Genomic DNA, 20462 nt, shown 5'->3' with positions numbered 1-20462 from the left:
CATATCTCCTCTACGGTTGCTACCTGGTTAAGCAAAACTTTGATTTGAAATATCTCATCCTTGTTTTAAAATCTCTCTGTGTCCTCGCTCCTCCCCATCTCCATAACCTCCTCCACCTTTGCAGCACACCTGTCTCCCCCAGAACTCTGCATTCAACCAATTCTGGACTCTTGACCATTCATGATTCTAGTGTTGACCTTTATTGCCTCAGCCCTGACCTCTGGAATTCCCTCCTTAAATCTCTCTTTCCTCTGATATGACCCACCTCACAACCTACCTCTTCAATCAGACTTTTGGTCATCTGGCCAAATGGTTCCTTCTGTGGCTTGACATCAGATTTTATCTGGTAACTTTCTTGTGAAGCACCGAGGCATTTTTTTACATTAAAGGCACTACATTAATGCAAGTTGTTGCTGACAGTCTAGTCTTGTGTCCCTAGCAGTGCAGCCCTCAATTCTAATGCCAGAGGAAGGAGTAGCAAGTGGTGGTTCAGTTATACATCACTGTTCTTGGTTACCTGTCAGGGTACTTCTTTGCAAAATAGCAGCCAAAGCAGAGGTCGAAGTCATCACATACATTGCAGTTGATCCTGCGACCTATGATCAGCCCCTGACAGTGATCACATGCATACTCCATGTTTACCATTTTATGATAATCTTCGTGATGTTCAGGCATCACTCCACCTGAAGAATAAAATCAGCATCAAAAAATAAATAGTGAAACAACTGATCTTCAGGACTGAGGTTAAAGCTGCTGAAGACCAATTTCCCTGACAATTGGCACTCTAGATTGTAGAGGTTTAATATTCAGAAAAACCTCTGGCAAAACTACATTCAATATATTGCACAAGGAAATATTAATGTTACCGTAAGTAGCTCATTCACACTACATTAATCAAATACGACATTTTAAGAAAACAGCATGTAGCAATGGGTGAGGGTTAGCAGTGCAGGGGAATAATACATTTCAGTTTACTAAGAAAAGCAATATCAAATGAGAGCAAAATGCCTTCACTCAGTTCCAGGCTGCACAGCCTTATTGTTCATCTTTACAACTGCAACGACTTTCAGACCATCATCAGACAGTGCTCAGGACAATTCCCATAAATAAGTTCACACAACTACAAATAGAAATGGTTTCTTAAAAGTGCAATATTGGTGACGTCATGTTACACAGCAAACAGAAATCTTTGTTGCTGTAAACTGGTCAATGGAAATGTCACAAGGTCTCCCATCCTTTGGATAACAGAAAAAACACACATCAGATTGTGCAGTAATCTTGTGTTATTTCTACGAATCAGAGATAAATTTTAGCAAGTGTCATGGACAGAATGTATTTGCTCCCTTATGGCTCATAATCAGTATGTTTTGTATGCTAAAAGTCTTATGTATGCTGAAGTATGTATTTTACCCTTGGACTGCGCATTCCAAGTAAGCTTTCACAAGTTTAAAATAAAGAATGTTATTTGTTCTTACACACGCCTTGTGAAGTGAAGGGTTCATAGCAGGATGAGAGGTTTCTTGTGGCCAAATATCTAGGAGGTTGGTTTTCAAACGGAAACATATGAAGGGGGCAATTCTCCCAAACTAATTCTAAGCTGGAGCAAAAACTGGAGTAAATTCAACTGTTTTTTTCAGCAGGAGTTTAAAAATGAATCGCCCACACTCTGTGCACTGCAGAGTTCACTAGTGTGATTCACGTTAAAATGCTGGGGGCAGGGTCTATTCCCATTGGAGAGGTGGGCAGCATCACGTTGAGCGGGCCCCACTGTGCATGGACCGATCGGTCAATGCCGAGATCAGTGCATGCGCAGTGGCCCCTGTTGCCGGCCAGCCCCGCAACCTGATCGCTGACCCCCAAAACATGCCTGGGCCAGCCTCGACACCACCCCCCCCCCCCCCCCAGCCCCAATCTCCCAATCCTCCCTCCCCCTGATCCACCCCCCCACAATCTCCCCCCTCCCCCCGCAGCCCTGACTACCCTAGCAGGCTGCCCTCCCCACCCCAGCTCGATGGCTAGCCCAGATTGTTGGCCTCCCTCCCTCTGTCACTCAGCCCAAAGTGCAAAGCATAAATACATGGGGTTAAGGGGATATGGCCTGGGTGGGATTGTAGTCGGTGCAGACTCAATTGGCCAAACAGTCTCCTTCTGCACTGTAGGGATTCTATGGATTCTAAGCTCATTGGTACAATTCAAAAGGTGCACAGGAATGGAGAGAATGATGTGTACATACATGAATCTTTCAAGGTAGCAGGACAAGCTGGGAAAACTACTAACATAGCATTGGAATACTCGATTTTAATAAGAAGCATTGAATATAAAAGCAAAGAAGCTATGGTAAACCATTATAAATCACTGGCTGGCCGTTAGTTGAAGTATTGCGGCCAATTCGAAGAGCACACTTTAGGAAGGATGTCAGTGCCTTAGGGACAATGGAGAGAGATTTACTAGGATGAAACTAAAAGTGAAAGACGAGAGAAACTGGGTAGAGCAGAGAAGGTTAAAAAGGAGATTTGATAGGAGTGTTCAACATTATGAAGGATTTAGATAGAGTAAGAGTAATTAAGGAGAGACAGTTTCTAGTGGCAGAAGGGTCAGGAAGACACAGATTGAAGAGAAATGGCAAAAGAACCAGGGGGAACATAAAACCTTTACTCAGAGATTAATGGTCTGAAACGTTCTGGTGGAAGCAAATTCAACAATAACTTTCAAAAGGTAAGTGGATAACTAAAAGGGAAACATTGTCTGGGCTATAGGAAGAGAGCTGGAGAGTAGGACTATTTAGATAGCTCTTACAAAAATCCAGCACAGCTGTAATGGATCCCTATCCTACATCATCCTGTGACTCTGGTTCTCTTGAGTTTAGAAGATTGATGAGTCATCTGATCGGGGCACTTAATATATTAAAAGAATTCCATCCGGTAAATACTGTGATACTATTTTCTTCTATGATCCAGAACAACAGAGCCAAACCTGGAAACTAGAAGTCATGAGGGTTATGAGGAAGCGCCTTTTCACACAAAGGGAAGCAGAAATTTGGAACTCTCCCAAAAAGGCTGTGGAAGTTGGTAATCAGTTGGAGCTTTCGAGATCGAGATTGTTGGCTAATGGGCGGCACGGTAGCACAGTGGTTAGCACTGCTGCTTCATAGCTCCAGGGACTTGGGTTCGATTCCCGGCTTGAGTCACTGTCTGTGTGAAGTTTGCACATTCTCCTCGTGTCTATGTGGGTTTCCTCCGGGTGATCCGGTTTCCTCCCACAGTCCAAAGATGTGAGGGTTAGGTTGATTGGCCATGGTAAAATTGCCCCTTAGTATCCTGAGATGCATAGGTTAGAGGGATTAGCGGGTAAATATGTAGAGATAAGGGGGTAGGGCCTGGGTGGGATTGTGGTCGGTGCAGACTCGATGGGCCAAATGGCCTCTTTCTGCACTGTAGGGATTCTATGAAATTCTATGAAATCAAGGGATGGGGATCAAAGATAGGAAAATGGAGTCGAGATACAGATCAGTTATGACCTGATCAAAGGGAGAGCATGCTATACTCTGCTGTTACATTCCTTCCCTGATAGCTCAGCACCCAGGACAGGAAGGACCAGCTCCTTTGACACTCCAGATCCAGGGTGCAGACATTTCCCTGCATTGATTGGTGAACTGCTTACATGTTCAAAATGCAGCCTGAGCGACAAGCTATACAGCCAGAATACATCTGTCTCCTCCTCCACTGATTCAGCTGAGTGTCATATCACCTCTGCTCTGCAATCAATATGTTTTCTTATACAGTACTTTAAAAGAGTTCAAAGCAAATTGCGCTCTCTTCAAAAGTACTTTTCCATGACTGTTAAATTCCTGTGCTTATGGCAAATAAAGCAAACCATAGCGTATTTAGGCTAAACTCCACCTGTCCAAAGCCCTGAGCAGCAGTGTACAGAAGGCAAGTCATCTTCACTTCACATCAGGGCCAAATTCTTACCGAGGAAACATGTTTTGCAGAGATCCATGTCTGGACACTGAAGACACCGGTAACGATGCCAAGGAGCGATTTTATGACACCCATCACAGGATATCTCCACATTCAACAGGTCACAGTAACGCGCAACAAACATGTGCATCTGTCACAAAACACAAACAAATTAGTCATTGCAAGTTCCAAGCTTTAAAACATCATAGGTTGTTCCTTCAGAAACGGTGGAAGCCACTACTGGGTTAGTGGCCGGCAGAAGGGAAATACGTAATTTTTGCACAATATCAAAAAAAAACAAAAATATGTGCACAGGATTATCTCTTGCACAGAAATTGAAACAAATCTGTCAAAATAAGTAAACTGTATCCAAGTCATCAACCAAATCACGCTTAGAAACAGCGTGTCCCTCTTCCCCACTCGTGCAGAAAGCACATTGAGCAGTATATGCTGTCACCACTTAGTGAATAAAAATATAAACCATTAGAAAATTCTCACAAACCAGTGCTTCTTTTCTCACATTTAAATGTGAAGTGTTGCATGCCAATGAGAAATGTCAAGTGATGCAAGGAGTAAATGAATCCTACTTAAAGCACCTACTTACCCTCCTCTTCTCCTCAGCTGTAGCACTAGACATCCTCTCATACCAGACACGAAGCTGTATTCCATCCTGACATTCCTCCATCCACTCTTTGTTGCACTCATAATCTGCAATCTCATCATCTTCACTCCACTGGCTGAATAAATGCAAGATTTCAATCACATGCAGTCCAAAAACGTTTTTACAGTAGTTTGAAACACAACGCTTTATCTCTGGACTGAAAGCAACCCCCCCCCCCCCCCCCCCCCCCACCCCGCCCCCGGCTACCTGTGCAGATCTGGGTTTGCTTCCTGAACTCCACCCTAGCCTAACACTTGCAGCTCCAAAACCCACTTAATACTGAATCTCTCCCATTTTATACCAAAGCTTTGACACCTTGCAGCCCATTCTGTACCAAATGCCCCTCACCTAACACCCCATTCTTTACTGAATCTACTTCCCTATCATCCCAGACAGCAAACCCCATTCCCAATCCAAAACCAAAGCCCGTTCTCACCTAGCTCTCCATTCTAAAACAAATCCCACTCACTCATCATTTCATCCTCACCACCCTTTACTGACTCCCCACCCTCACAATACACTGAATTCAAAATTTTCTTTACCCTTAGATTCCTAAGGGACCTGCCATCGTACTTTGTGGATCACAACCTGATCTTTAAACTCGGGCCTTCAACTCCCTTCTCCTAACCCACCAAATTAGTGTTAGAAATTTCAATCATCATCTTCTGGAATTGCTTCCCTGCAGACGATATTGCTCCCCAATCTCAGAGACCCTCCCCAATCTCAGAGGCCCTCCCAACTCCTGTTTGACAATGATGTGAAGCACTTCTTTACATTCAAGGTGATGTATTTCATAGAATCCCGACAGTGCAGAAGGAGGCCATTCGGCCCATCGAGCCTGCACCAACAACAATCCCACTCATGCACTATCCCCGTAACTCCATGTATTTACCCTGCAAATTCCCCTGACACTAAGGGGCAATTTAGCATGGCCAATTAGTGGTGTGCCCCAGGGATCTGTTCTGGGACCCTTGCTGTTTGTCATTTTCATAAATGACCTGGATGAGGAAGTGGAGGGATGGGTTGGTAAGTTTGCCGACGACACGAAGGTTGGTGGGGTTGTGGATAGTCTGGAGGGATGTCAGAAGTTACAGAGGGACATAGATAGGATGCAAGGCTGGGCGGAGAAGTGGCAGATGGACTTCAACCCAGATAAATGCGTAGTGGTCCATTTTGGCAGGTGAAATGAGATGAAGGAGTACAATATTAAGGGAAAGACTCTTAGTACTGTAGAAGATCAGAAGGACCTTCGGGGTCCATAGGACTCTAAAATCGGCCCCGCAGGTGGAGGAGGTGGGTAAGAAGGCATATGGTGTGCTGGCCTTTATCAATCGAGGGATTGAGTTTAGGAGTCCGGGGATAATGATGCAGCTATATAAGACCCTCGTCAGACCCCATTTGGAGTACTGTGCTCAGTTCTGGTCGCCTCATTACAGGAAGGATGTGGAAAAGATTGAAAGGGTGCAGAGGAGATTTACAAGGATGTTGCCTGGATTGAGTGGCATGCCTTATGAGGATAGGCTGAGGGAGCTCGGTCTTTTCTCCTTGGAGAGACGTAGGATGAGAGGAGACCTAATAGAGGTATATAAGATGTTGCGAGGCATAGATCGGGTGGACTCTCAGAGGCTTTATCCCAGGGTGGAAATGGCTGCTACGAGAAGATGGTAATCATGATGTGGAGATGCCGGCGTTGGACTGGGGTAAACACAGTAAGAAGTTTAACAACACCAGGTTAAAGTCCAACAGGTAGCAATTTGGTAGCAAAAGCCACACAAGCATTCGGAGCCCCAAGCCCCTTCTTCAGGTGAGTGGGAATTCTGTTCACAAACAGGGCATATAAAGACACAAACTCAATTTACATGAATAATGATTGGAATGCGAATACTTACAGCTAAAGAGATGTGTATTGTCTCCAGACAGGACAGCCAGTGAAACTCTGCAGGTCCAGGCAGGCTGTGGGGATTACAAATAGTGTGACATGAACCCAATATCCCGGTTGAGGCCGTCCTCATGTGTGCGGAACTTGGCTATCAGTTTCTGCTCAGCGACTCTGCGCTGTCGTGTGTCGTGAAGGCCGCCTTGGAGAACGCTTACCCAAATATCAGAGGCCGAATGCCACGGATAACCTCACGATGCTCCTCTTCTCCAGCTTCCACCCTAAACACGTTAAAGAAGCCATCCCCTACGGACAAGCCCTCCGTATACACAGGATCTGCTCGGATGAGGAGGATCGCAACAGACACCTCCAGACGCTGAAAGATGCCCTCATAAGAACAGGATATAGTGATCGACTCATCGATCAACAGTTCCGATGCGCCACAGCGAAAAACCGCACCGACCTCCTCAGAAGACAAACACGGGACACGGTGGACAGAGTACCCTTCGTCGTCCAGTACTTCCCCGGAGTGGAGAAGCTACGGCATCTCCTCCGGAGCCTTCAACATGTCATTGATGAAGACGAACATCTCGCCAAGGCCATCCCCACACCCCCACTTCTTGCCTTTAAATAACCGCACAACCTCAAACAGACCATTGTCCGCAGCAAACTACCCAACCTTCAGGAGAACAGTGACCATGACACCACACAACCCTGCCACAGCAACCTCTGCAAGACGTGCTGGATCATCGACACAGATGCCATCATCTCACGTGAGAACACCATCCACCAGGTACACGGTACATACTCTTGCAACTCGGCCAATGTTGTCTACCTGATACGCTGCAGGAAAGGATGTCCCAAGGCATGGTACATTGGGGAAATCATGCAGACGCTGCGACAACGGATGAATGAACACCGCTCGACAATCACCAGGCAAGACTTTCTCTTCCTGTTGGGGAGCACTTCAGCGGTCACGGGCATTCGGCCTCTGATATTCGGGTAAGCGTTCTCCAAGGCGGCCTTCACGACACACGACGGCGCAGAGTCGCTGAGCAGAAACTGATAGCCAAATTCCACACACATGAGGATGGCCTCAACCGGGATATTGGGTTCATGTCACACTATTTGTAATCCCCACAGCCTGCCTGAACCTGCAGAGTTTCACTGGCTGTCCTGTCTGGAGACAATACACATCTCTTTAGCCTGTCTTGATGCTCTCTCCACTCACATTGTTTGTATCTTAAAGACTTGATTAGCTGTAAGTATTCGCATTCCAACCATTATTCATGTAAATTGAGTTTGTGCCTTTATATGCCCTGTTTGTGAACAGAATTCCCACTCACCTGAAGAAGGGACTTGGGGCTCCGAAAGCTTGTGTGGCTTTTGCTACCAAATAAACCTGTTGGACTTTAACCTGGTGTTGTTAAACTTCTTACTGTGCTACGAGAAGACACAGGTTTAAGGTGCTGGGGGGGTAGGTACAGGGGAAATGTTAGGGGGAAGTTTTTCAGACAGAGGGTGGTGGGCGAGTGGAATCGGCTGCCGTCAGTGGTAGTGCAGGAAAACTCACAGAAATCACAGAAACCCTACAGTGCAGAAGGAGGCCATTCGGCCCATCGAGTCTGCACCGACCACAATCCCACCCGGGCCCTACCCCCATATATTTACCCGCTAATCTACGCATCTCAGGACTCTAAGGAGCAATTTTTAACCTGGCCAATCAACCTGACCCGCACATCTTTGGACATCAATAGGGTCTTTTAAGAGACTCCTGGATGAGTACATGGGACTTAATAGGATGGAGGGTTATAGGTAGGCCTAAAAGGTAGGGATATGTTCGGCACAACTTGTGGGGCCGAAGGGCCTGTTTTGTGCTGTAGTCTTTCTATGTTCCTATGTTCTATGTTCTAATTAACCTAACCCGCACATCTTTGGATTGTGGGAGGAAACTGGAGCACCCAGAGGAAACCCACGCAGACACGGGGAGAACGTACAAACTCCGCACAGACAGTGGCCCAAGCTGGGAATTGAACTCGGGTCCCTGGCGCTGTGAGGCAGCAGCGTTAACCACTGTGCCACCGTAGATCTGGGGCAAGTATTAGCAGCTATTGTTGGGAGTTTGGATAATTTTGTCTGAAACAGAAAAATGGTTAGTGTGAAGAGAAACAAGGAACAACACAGACACCGTCGTTGATTGCAATTATTTACGGAAAGTCTAAGGCACAGGATATCCTTTTGGGATTAACAGGGAAATATACACATCAGTTGCTGCTGGAAAAACTGTTCAAAACAATTTAACACGTTTACAATTTTATCTTATTAAGTTGCTTAAATATCAGTCTTATATAAAGTCCTTCATAGATACAATGAGAATATAAGGGCAGCACAGTGGTTAGCACTGCTGCCTCACAGCGCCAGGGTCCCAGGTTCAATTCCTGGCTTGAGTCACTGTGGAGTCTGCACGTTCTCCCCGTGTCTGCGTGGGTTTCCTCGGGATGCTCCGGTTTCCTCCCAGTCTGAAAGACGTGCCAGTTAGATGCATTGGCCATGTTAAAATTCTCCCTCAGTGTACCCGAACAGATGCCGGAGTGTGGCGACTAGGTGATTTTCACAGTAACTTCATTGCAGTGTTAATGTAAACTTTTTTTAAAAAGTAGATATTCAGGGGATCAATAATTACATGGATTTTTTTAGCAGCAAATTTAAATATGCAGCTAGATAGCCTTCATACAGTGCCAGCTAATTTAAAGTTTATTTATCAATGTCACAAGTAGGCTTATATTAACACTGCAATTAACACTTACCAGTCCTACCTGACCTGCATTCACTTGCCACTGCAGAGAAAAATCATCAGAGTTAGTGGGAAGAATGGTGCTGCTTCTGATGATATAGCATTGAGTTAATGTCTAGCTCTGAGCTGGACAACTTCAGCCTCATGTTGGGCTCCGTGTTCAGCCGATTCCACTCTGTTTTCAAGCTTTGAAAATCTGATCTCTCAGTTGTATGATGTAACATACATTAGAACATCAATCTTGGTTCTAAAATTACGTTATTGGTTATGCTTATGACGACTTGCGCTGGGCTCTCTGGAGTCCTAAAGTAAAATTTATTTATGAGTCACAAGTAGGCTTACAGTAACACATCAATGAAGTTACTTTGGTTGTGAGACAGCAGCGCTAACCACAGTGCCGCTCCAGCTATATCCAGGCTGTCGTATGTGAATTCTCCCCGAAACATTTTTATTGCACATATTATAGTTGGGTAAGACTGTGCTGCACTTGTACTCACTGAATAGCACTGTCGTGGATACTGATATTTTCCTGTGACATTGCCAACAAGAGATCAGGTAGCTTGATGTCATTGAAGAAGGGCATGTCCATTGGCTCCCAGCCCATATCTAGCAGATGCAACAGGCAGGTCTGAACACAAGAGAGCGCCGGGAGTAGAGACCTAAAACAAACCAAAAGTATAGTATGAAGAAAGGAAGAATGTTCACTTTGAATTCACTAAACTCTGAGGCTATTCGGGAAGTCATGTAGCAAGCGTTACATATTAGCTTGAATGAGAATCGTTATCACATTACCGGAGCTGAATTTCACAAGTGGGTGGGGAGGCGTGATGGAGGGGAGAAGAGCTACAGATTATCACTAATGTTACCTTGAATGGAACTAGCAATTACAAACGAACAACCTAATCAATAAATGTGAAATAAATAAAAGTGACCCACTATTAGCTCTGAATTAAAAAGTCTAGGTTGGAGATTGCAATTAGGTTTTAAGCTTTCCCCTCTCTCTCTTGTCTTTGCAATCTTCTTAGAAGGATCATAGAATCTCTACAGTGCACAAGGAGGCCATTCGGCCCATCGAGTCTACACAGACCACAATCCCACCCAGGCCCAATTTCCATAATCCCATATATTTACCCCGCTGATACCCCTGACACCAGGGTCAATTTAGCATGGCCAATCAACATAATCCGCATATTTTGGACTGTAGGAGGAAACCGGAGCACCCAGAGGAAACCCGCGCAGACAGAGAGAATATGCAAACTCCACATAGACAGTGTCCCAAGCCGGGAATCGAACCCGGGTCCCTGGCGCTGTGAGGCAGCAGTGCTAACCACTGTGCCACCATGCCGCCCATGCTTATCCATGCTTCAGCCTCATTGGCAACATCATCCCCACAGTCAGTGTATCTGGACATATTACAGGTGGTGATGCTCATGAACGGAGGGTCATGGGAAGAGGCAGGTGTTGATTGCAGTCCAAATGTACACCCGTCAGCCTTATTGACCCTTTCACCTGTTTGTAGCATTTAAGGACATTTGGAAGCCATTCTAAGCACCCTGATCCTGTAGCTTTGCAAAAAGTACGAGCAGTCACTGCCAAAGAAAAGCCACTCGATGACATGGAACGATTGACTAGCTACTTTTTGTCAAGATGGCTAAATACATTTGTCCACAACTGTGTACATTGTAGGTGGGGAGTTAGTTAGCTCAGGACGGGGCTGGTTTGTGATGCAGAGTGATTCAATTCCCAATCCGGCTGAGGTTATTAAAGAAGGCCCGCCTTGTCAACTTTGCCCCTCACCTGAGGTGTGGTGATTCTCAGGTTAAATCACCACCAGTCAGCTCTCCCCCTCAAGGAGAGAGCAGCCTATGGTCATCTGGGATTATGACCACTTGTTACTTACATTGTAGGTATATTCCTAAAGACTTGGGAGAACACATATCTCTGTGCCCTGAAACCACTTCATCTAATGGTGCATTTCAGTAAGACAGGCCTTTCCTTCCCTGAAACATTCAGCAGCATATACTCACATGCTCACCATCAGGATACAAGACAAACCTCTTCCTGTTCTAAGAAAAACTCTCTGCATTATACGGGTGGAATCTATTTGCATGTTTTTACTGATAAAAGTATCTATGGCTGCTCGTCCACAGGTAAAAGCAGTTCTCCAGCATAAGGGACAAATGGTTAGCAGCAGATCACTCCTCCGTCAGGAATGCAACTGAACAATTCTGATGCTTTGAGTAGTTAAGCCTCCAGTAGCATTGTCATCTGATTCAGAACTGCAGCAAACTGGGTTTTAAATGCAAGAGGACATCAAGATAAATGTTAATACCACATGGAAACGGTGATCTGTTTAACTCATCTAGCCCCAGCTGGGCTCCATTGGATTGTCATCAGAGAATCGTCTTCAAGATCCTCTTCACTCCACAGCGTTTCCTCTCTCTAACTTGCAGATCTGTTCCCACCGTAAGGTCCTGCATGCATTGTAAGCTGTTGTGACTACAACTTCCCAACATTGCCATCCATGCTCTGATGAAGGGTCACCTAGACTCAAAACGTTGGCTCTATTCTCTCTCCACAGATGCTGTCAGACCTGCTGAGATTTTCCAGATTTTCTGTTTTTGTTGTGATCTGTGTAATGAAGTCAACATTACCACAGACACAAAGTAATAAACTTTCTCACCAGAAACTCATTCCCAAACACGGAAAGATGGTCACTGTCCCAACACTCCTGCTGAGTGAACACCAACAACTGGTTTTCCCCTCCAAATTAACCCCCCACCCATCCCACTATTTTTAGCAGTTTCAGGAGATTGCATGGCCATGGTAGGTAGTGTCTAGTCATGATGTAATAGTCATAGCAGGGCAAGACTGATGAACCCTTTGGTCTTTCCCTGTTCATCATCTCAGTATGTTCCATGGTTGCTCCTTTAGCCTTTCTGCCACACTTCCGGAACTGCTTCCTTCAGTATACCCAGATTACCATCTCTTCCTCTGCCTTTAGAAAACCCTCGTTTCTGGCTGGACTATCTCGCCTTCTCAAACTCCTCTCTTACTTTCCATTATTTTGTCAAGTGTCAGATGTTTCTCTGTGGAAACTGAGTTGTTGGTAGTTTTTTAAAAAATATATCTATTAACTATTAAAATAAATTAAGTTTATTTAAGATATCCACTAAAATGACACTCGTGAGGAGCACTGTTATTCTTGTATTTAAAAAGAATAGAGCATGCCTAGGAACACAGAGAAATGTTTGGCAAGAGGCTGCTTGTTGTTCCCCAGACAGCAAACTGTGACTGTGCCTGTAAGCTCACAGCACAGTCTGGATATATTCACCAGTCCACCGACAGGAAATTCTGCATTTGGTTTTGCCTCAGACACCCTGGTCCCACAGCTCCCATTAACTGGTTCAAGAGTGTGCTCATGACTTACTGCTCACCCTTCTGTACATAAAACACTTTTTTGAAAGCTGAAAATGTATATGGTTATTGAGGCTAAATATATTTGAGGCCAAATGGAAGCAAGTCAGCATTAACATTAGGTGTGACATCTTTTGATGTAAGTGGGACATTTTTAATATTCCACTTAACAGACGTATTGGTTTGGAGTTTATGTTTTATTACCTTTGAGAAGGTGGTGGTGAGCTGTCTTCTTGAACTGCTACAGTCCATGTGGTGCAGGTACACCCACACTGCTGTTAGGGAGGGAGTTCCAGGACTTTGACCCAGAGACAGAATGATTCCAGGCTTGAAAAACTTCAATTATGAAAACAGATGGGAAAAGTTGACACAGTGGTTAGCACTGCTGTCTCACAGCTCCAGGTTCAATTCCGGCCTTGGGTGACAGTGTGGAGTTTGCACATTCTCCCCATGTTCGTGTAGGTTTCCTCTGGGTATTCTGGTTTCCTTCCACAGTCCAAAAATGTGCAGGTTAGGTGGATTAGCCATGCTAAGGGTCATAGAGCTTTACAGCATGGAAACAGGCCCTTCGGCCCAACTTGTCCATGCCGTCCCTTTTTTAAAAACCCCTACGCTAGTCCCAATTGCCCGCGTTTGGCCCATATCCCTCTACACCGATCTTACCCATGTAACTGCCTAAACGCTTTATAAAAGACAAAATTGTACCCGTCTCAACCACTACCTCTGGCAGCTTGTTCCAGACACTCACCACCCTCTGTGTGAAAAAAATTGCTCCTCTGGACCCTTTTGTATTTCTCTCCTCTCACCTTAAACCTACACCCTCTAGTTTTAGACTCCCCTACCTTTGGGAAAGGATATTGACTATCTAGCTGACCTATGCCCCTCATTATTTTATAGACCTCTATAAGATCACCCCCTCAGCCTCCTACGCACCAGAGAAAAAAGTCTCAGTCTATCCAGCCTCTCCTTATAACTCAATCCATCAAGTCCCAGTAGCATCTTAGTAAATCTCTTCTGCACTCTTTCCAGTTTAATAATATCCTTTCTATAATAGGGTGACTAGAACTGTACACAGTATTCCAAGTGTGGCCTTACCAATATCTTGTACAACTTCAACAAGACCTCCCAACTCCTGTATTCAATGTTCTGACCAATGAAACCAAGCATGCCGAATGCCTTCTTCACCACTCTGTCCACCTGTGACTCCACTTTCAAGGAGCTATGAACCTGTACCCCTAGAACTCTTTGTTCTATAATTCTCCCTAACGTTCTACAGTTAACTGAGTAAGTCCTGCCCTGGTTCGATGTACCAAAATGCATCACCTCACATTTACCTAGCTTAAACTCCATCTGCCATTTGTCAGACCACTGGCCCAAATGATCAAGATCCCATTGCAATCCGAGATAACCTTCTTCACTGTCCACTATGCCACCAATCTTGGTGTCATCTGCAAACATACTAACCATGCCTACTAAATTCTCATCCAAATCATTGATATAAATGACAAATAACAGTGGACCTGGCACCGATCCCTGAGGCACATTACTGGTCACAGGCCTCCAGTTTGAAAAACAACCCTCTACAACCACCCTCTGTCTTCTGTTATCAAGCCAATTTTGTATCCATTTGGCTACCTCACCCTGGATCCCGTGAGATTTAACATTATGCAACAACCTACCATGTGGTACCTTGTCAAAGGCCTTGCTAAAGTCCATGTAGACAATATCAACTACACTGCCCTCATCTACCTCCTTGGGTACCCCTTCAAAAAACTCAATCAAATTTGTGAGACATGATTTTCCACTCACAAAGTCATGCGGACTGTCCCTAATCAGTCCTTGGGTCTCTAAATGCCTGTAGATCCTGTCTCTCAAAATACCTTCTAACAACTTACCCACTACAGATGTGAGGCTCACTGGCCTCACCGGCTAAATTGTCCCTTCGCGTCCCAAGATTATAGGTTAGGTGAAGTGGTGGGATACATTACGTGGGGCAACGGGGATAGGGTCTGTTGGAGAGCCTGTGCAGACTTGATGGGCTGAATGACCTTCTGCACTCTATGATTCACTGTCAAAAGGACAATTCGATACCTTCCACATTTGGTGTCAGAAATGCCGTCAAATTGAAGTTCCTAAATCACCTTTTAGCACAGTTGCTTTGTCAACTCCACCTCGATACCAACCAGATTGATTAAACTCAAAACCCTGACTAGCCACATGTTACTGTCCTGCACAAGGAGACCAACCTTCCCTCTGCTACATCATGGAGAATGAGGCTCCTGGCTTTGGCAATTGAGCCCATATGCTAAGTATAATAAGCACCTTTAGGTGGAGAAAGTGCTACATTTCCCTTAAAGCTGGTTAGTGAAATTAGAGATGTCCATGAGCCATTCTAATATGCTAGGAGAGGGGATTTACCAATTAAAGTAACTGCTGAGGAAGGTGGTGGTGGGGTGGAGCATTGTTAAGAAAGAGTCTGGTGGCAGTGGGATGGGGTGGTAGCTAGGCAAAAAGCCAGATCTTGCAGGGTGTCTTTATAAACAACAAGATCAGGGACCTATGATCCATAAGGAAATTGATCATGTAAAACAGCTGCCCAAATTATTTAAAATGACAAAAACTGTTGGAATATTATACTCTAGTAGTGAGTGTTAAGGACTTTCTTGTCCAGAATCATCATAACCTATTCAGGTTTAAACTACCGTGCATAATTTTTAACCAAGGCATCGAAAGTATTTGCCATCAGCAAAGGAAACGTTTCACCTCGTGAACTGATCCTCACAACAGCCAAAACACGTGCATTGTTGGTTGCATTGTTGAACTGCCCAACAAGACTGTAAACAGGAAGAGTTGACAAGTCGACAGACTCTCACCTCGGGTAGGTCTTACAACCAAGATGTCAATCTTTGACTATCAACAGACTTAGAATTGGAGTGCATCACATACCATTCTTCCTTGCAGAATGGAAAGCCAAAAGATGCTTTAGTCTACATCCATTGTGTCGAAGCACAGGAAAGAATCTCTCTCCAACTTTCCCAGCATGTTACAATCAGAGCCCAAAGAATCACTGATTTCAAATCTCTTTCTAAAAGAATGAACAACTCTCAAGCTGTTTTAGACTCTATTGCAACTGGTTAAGACTAGAAGTTTCCCCTCTCCCCCAAAGCCACTGAGGAATGCAAACTCGGTGTCGTCAGTCACCTCAGTCAATTGATGAGGAATTGTCTCCCTTTCAGCCCAGTTGGCTTCATATTGCTCACTTTGGGGAGGCGATGAGTTAGTGATATTATCGCTAGACTATTAATCCAGAAAACTCAGCTAATATTCTGGGGGTCCTAGGTTCGAATCCCACCATGGCAGATGGTATTATTTGAATTCAATAAAAAAATCTTGAATTAAGAATCTACTGATTACCATGAAACCATTGTCAACTGTTGGAAAAACCCATCTGGTTCACTAATGTCCTTCAGGGAAGGAAATCTGCCATCCTTACCTGGTCTGGCCTACATGTGACTCCAGAGCCACAGCAATGTGGTTGACTCTCAACTGCCCTCAGGCAACTTGGGATGGGCAATAAATGCTGGCCAGCCAATAAATGCGGTCCCACGAATGAGTTAAAAAAAACTGTTCTCAGTGGCCAGACATACATTAAAACTTTCTGCAAGACTGGCCCAGAAACCAAAAATTTAATATAGAATAATCAACATGACATTCAAGAGGGAAGAACTGAGAGGTTATAGCTGAGGAAAGACTGAATAGTCTGGGTTCCTTTCTCCAGAAAAGAGAGGGCTGAGGGGATGCCCTGAACAAATTGTAAAGGAGTTTGATAGGCTGGAAGTGGATAGGATGTTTCTACTCATGGGAGAGTAGCCATCAATATATGATAATCATTAATAAATCTGAAACAGAACTCAGGAGGAACCACCTTAAACAGAATATTAGAATATGGAATTTTCTACCACATGGAGCAGTTGAGGTGAATAGGGATGCATTTAAGGGGAAGCTAGATAAGCAAATGAAGGCAAAATAAATAGAAATATTTGCACATAAGTTGAACAAAATAGAACACAGCTCATGTGAGGCACAAACACTGGCAGGAACCATTTGATTCGATTTATTATTGCCACATGTATTGGTATGCAGTGGAAAGTATTGTTTCTTGCGCGCTATACAGACAAAACATACCGTTCATAGAGAAGGAAAGGAGAGGGTGTAGAATGTAGTGTTACAGTCATAGCTAGGGTGTAGAGGACGTTCAACTTAATGCGAGGTAGGTCCATTTGAACTCAAAGTCCTGTTTCTGTGCTGTAATTTCAATGGCAGAGCTTGAAATGAGACAATGATAGTTGTAGCCACAAATTTTAAGATCTACATGTGTATTACCAACACCTTTAAAATGGGAGATTTTTCTTTAAAATGTTTGAAGGATTTGAATGGCAAAGAATATGACACAATGAATTTTTCAGAATCTACCTATCAGACAGTGCTACTCTGAGCCAATATATTAGACAGCAATCTCAGTTGTGAAGGTCTTGCACCTCCAGTTAAGTACTGACTGTCAGATATCTCTGATTTGGATGCAGTTTGAAACAGTTTCTGGATAGAGAGCAAGAAGGTTGGATGAACAACCAAACAAAACGTCAGATTCCAGGAACTGAACATCCATATTTATACAAACAAATCCTAAATCTGAGGGCTCAGCAGTCACAGAGCAGCAAACATGGAAAACCTCTAAGCCAATATAATGAGGACATCAAAATAGCAGCTGCATCAACAAGCAATCCCAACTTAGAAAAACATGGGAGAATGACAGCAAGTAAAAACATGTGCAGAAAAAATTCCATTAAAAAGGCTCTAAAATTGGAATTCTCTGCTCTGATGTTCTCTCATGGGCCTGCCCTTAAGTACATGGGAATATAAAGAAAAGGGAAAATGATCGCAGTTCAGTACTGAGTGGGTGATAGTACCTACCAATCTTTCTTAGAGTTAAACTGACGGACAGCATTGACCAGGAGCAATACAAGATTGTAGTAAGCCTGTCGTAGCTCATTCCATCGCTCCTTCCCGCAGCCCTCCAACTGCTGATGATAGCTGCAGACACAAAGACAGGGTCAGAAACAGGGTCAGCTGACATACGATAAATTAACATGCATTAATAAAGGTGACACATGAACATCTGTAACCAGATAAAGAATTACTCAAAAAAATGAACCCATCTCCACCCTAGGTTAATTTTGAGTCAAATAGAACAATAATATCTTACATTTAAATAGAACTTTTTACAGAGTAAGATGACCAAAAGCATTTCACAGGAGTGCTATCATATAAAATTAGACAAGCCACATCAGGAAATGTTAGGGTCAGGTGCCCAAAACCTTGGTCAAAGAGTTAGGCTTAAAACAGCATCTTAAATGAGGGAGAGGCAGAGAGGTTTAACAACAGAATTCCAGAGCCTTTCTTTTAGCAACTGAAGGCACAGCCACGGGATGTGATGAAAATGGGCATTTGCACGTGGCCAGGATTAGAGAAGCACAGATGTCTCGGAGGATGGTGGGGCTGATGATAGGGAGGGTAAAGTTATGGAGTAATGAGAGGCACAGTGGTTAGCACTGCTGCCTCACTGCGCCAGGGGACAGGGTTTGATTCCCAGCTTGGGACACTGTCTGTGTGGAGTTTGCACATTCTCCTCGTGTCTGCATGGGTTTCCTCCGGGTGCTCCAATTTCCTCCCACAGTCCAAAAATGTGCGGGTTAGGTGGATTGGCCATGATAAATCGTCCCTTAGTGTCAGGGGGACTAGCTGGGGTAAATGCATGGGGTTATGGGGATAGGGCCTAGATGGGAGCATGGTCGGTCCAGACTCGATGGGCCGAATGACCTCCTTCTGCACTGTAGGGATTCTATGATCTAATTTTAAATCGAGGAGTTGTTTAACAAGGAGCCAGTTTCTGTCAGTGAGCACAAGAGGTGATGGACAAACAGGAATTGGTGTAAGTTATGCAGCAGAGCTTTTGATGAGCTCAACTTCACAGAGGGTGTAAAATAGAAACAGAATTCATTTTCCTGGACTCCCAGGCCACTTGCAGTTTTAAGACGACAAGTTTTGTGCTTAAGGTGAAAGAGGAAGAAAACTGAAACCTACTGAATTTGGTGTAAATTTGCACCAATTGTGTTTGCGACTGGAGATGAAGGCTGAAATGTAACACTTAAAAAAACTCAGCAGATTGATCTCATTCTTTTACAATTATGGGAAAAACACCTGACTGCTGTTCTCTAACCTAGTGGTTCTCTAAAACGTGCTCCTCCCATTGGTCTAGGGGCTGGTCCAGAATGCAAGCCACTGATGCACAATGCCACAGCCAAGGCTATATAGGACAGGCCAGAACCCTCATCCCCACCACTCGCATGACATCAAACAGCCAGACAGACTCCAGAGAGCGCAGCCCAAGTCGTCATAAGCAAAACCAATAACTTAATTTTAGAACCAAGATTGATGTTACTGTTACATCATACAACTAAAAGATCAGATTTTCAAAGCTTGAAAACAGAGTGGAATCGGCTGAACACGGAGCCCAACATGAGGCTGAAGTTGTCCAGCTCAGAGCTAGACATTAACTCAATGCTATATCATCAGAAGCAGCACCATTCTTCCCACTAACTCTGATGATTTTTTTCTGCAGTGGCAAGTGAAAGCAGGTCAGGTAGGACTGGTAGGTAGAGGAGGAATCCTTTGCCATGCCTAAGAGGTCTGCAGATGAGAAGGTTTGAGGGCCACTGCTCCAACCCAGGTATTTTGTTGCATGTTGGAGGCAAGAGTTCCTTACGCACGGTTGGAATTAAAGCTTGGGTTTCTCAGATTAACATTTATTACGTTCAGACAGTATAATACTGCATTCGCCAAAAATGCTAGATGCACCATTAGTACTGGGAATGCAGGAAAATGGCACCACATTAGGGCTGCTTAAAACAATCCTAATAAAAACCACACAATTTTCAGACAGCTTACCCAGTAAAGATTGGCTTTGAAAAAAAGTATAGTTTTAAAAGTTGCATTTCACCCTAAAAGTGAGAAATACAACTTTAAATTTCTATTTTACAATATCCCATTTCTATATTTAAAAAATCATTGATACTCATCATCAAAATACAACTATTCAAGTGATATCTCAAACTGTACCTTTGTATTCCTGTTGATTTTTAAAATACTTTTTCTATACCGGGCAAGTGTGATTACACTAGGAGGCATTGATAAATTGACTGTATTAAAGGTGGAAGCTTCCTCATCAGTACGGTTAACAAGACAACCTTTTGCCATCTTATTGTGCTAATTCAGGTTTCACTGAATTTCACTGAAGTGTTAGGCTGGCTATGTAGATAACACACCTGCCCAAGTTACAAGGTTGCAGCTTCAAACCCCATTTGGAGATTTTGGGATATAATCTGAGCTGACATCTTCAGTGCAGCATTGTAGGTGGTGCGATGTTAAAGTGACACACTGCTTTTGTTATATACTTAAGTGGTTGCATCACTTGGCAATATTTGTAGCAATGTCTCTCAGTGTCCAGGCCAACATTATTCTCACATCACCAGTCATGGTTATGTTTCTCAGGGCTGTTGTGGGACCTTACAGTTAGCAACGTGTCCTAAATAGCAACTTAAATACACACTAAACAATGTTCAGATATCCCATGTACAGTGATAAGGAATTCATTAATCTTAAGTGACTTCTTTAGTGTTGCTGTCATTTCTCCCTTTT

General features: G+C 44.0%; 1 protein-coding gene across 6 annotated transcripts in view; it reads right to left on the bottom strand.

Moving 5' to 3' along the window:
• The window catches only part of zzef1 (zinc finger, ZZ-type with EF hand domain 1), a 257862-nt gene that overhangs the window by 95705 nt on the left and 141695 nt on the right, over positions 1-20462 (bottom strand). For all 6 annotated transcript variants that reach the window (XM_078225185.1, XM_078225186.1, XM_078225188.1 and 3 more), the window contains exons 31-35: positions 17679-17798; positions 9788-9949; positions 4564-4696; positions 3972-4110; positions 518-683 (exon numbers count right to left, since the gene is read on the bottom strand). In XM_078225185.1, the coding sequence (XP_078081311.1) occupies positions 518-683; positions 3972-4110; positions 4564-4696; positions 9788-9949; positions 17679-17798 (720 nt within the window). The remainder of the gene's footprint in view (positions 1-517; positions 684-3971; positions 4111-4563; positions 4697-9787; positions 9950-17678; positions 17799-20462) is intronic.

This window comes from Mustelus asterias, chromosome 12 (genome assembly GCF_964213995.1).
Source record: "Mustelus asterias chromosome 12, sMusAst1.hap1.1, whole genome shotgun sequence".
Taxonomy (NCBI): Eukaryota; Metazoa; Chordata; class Chondrichthyes; order Carcharhiniformes; family Triakidae; genus Mustelus; species Mustelus asterias.
This window is presented reverse-complemented; position numbering and strand designations above follow the sequence as displayed.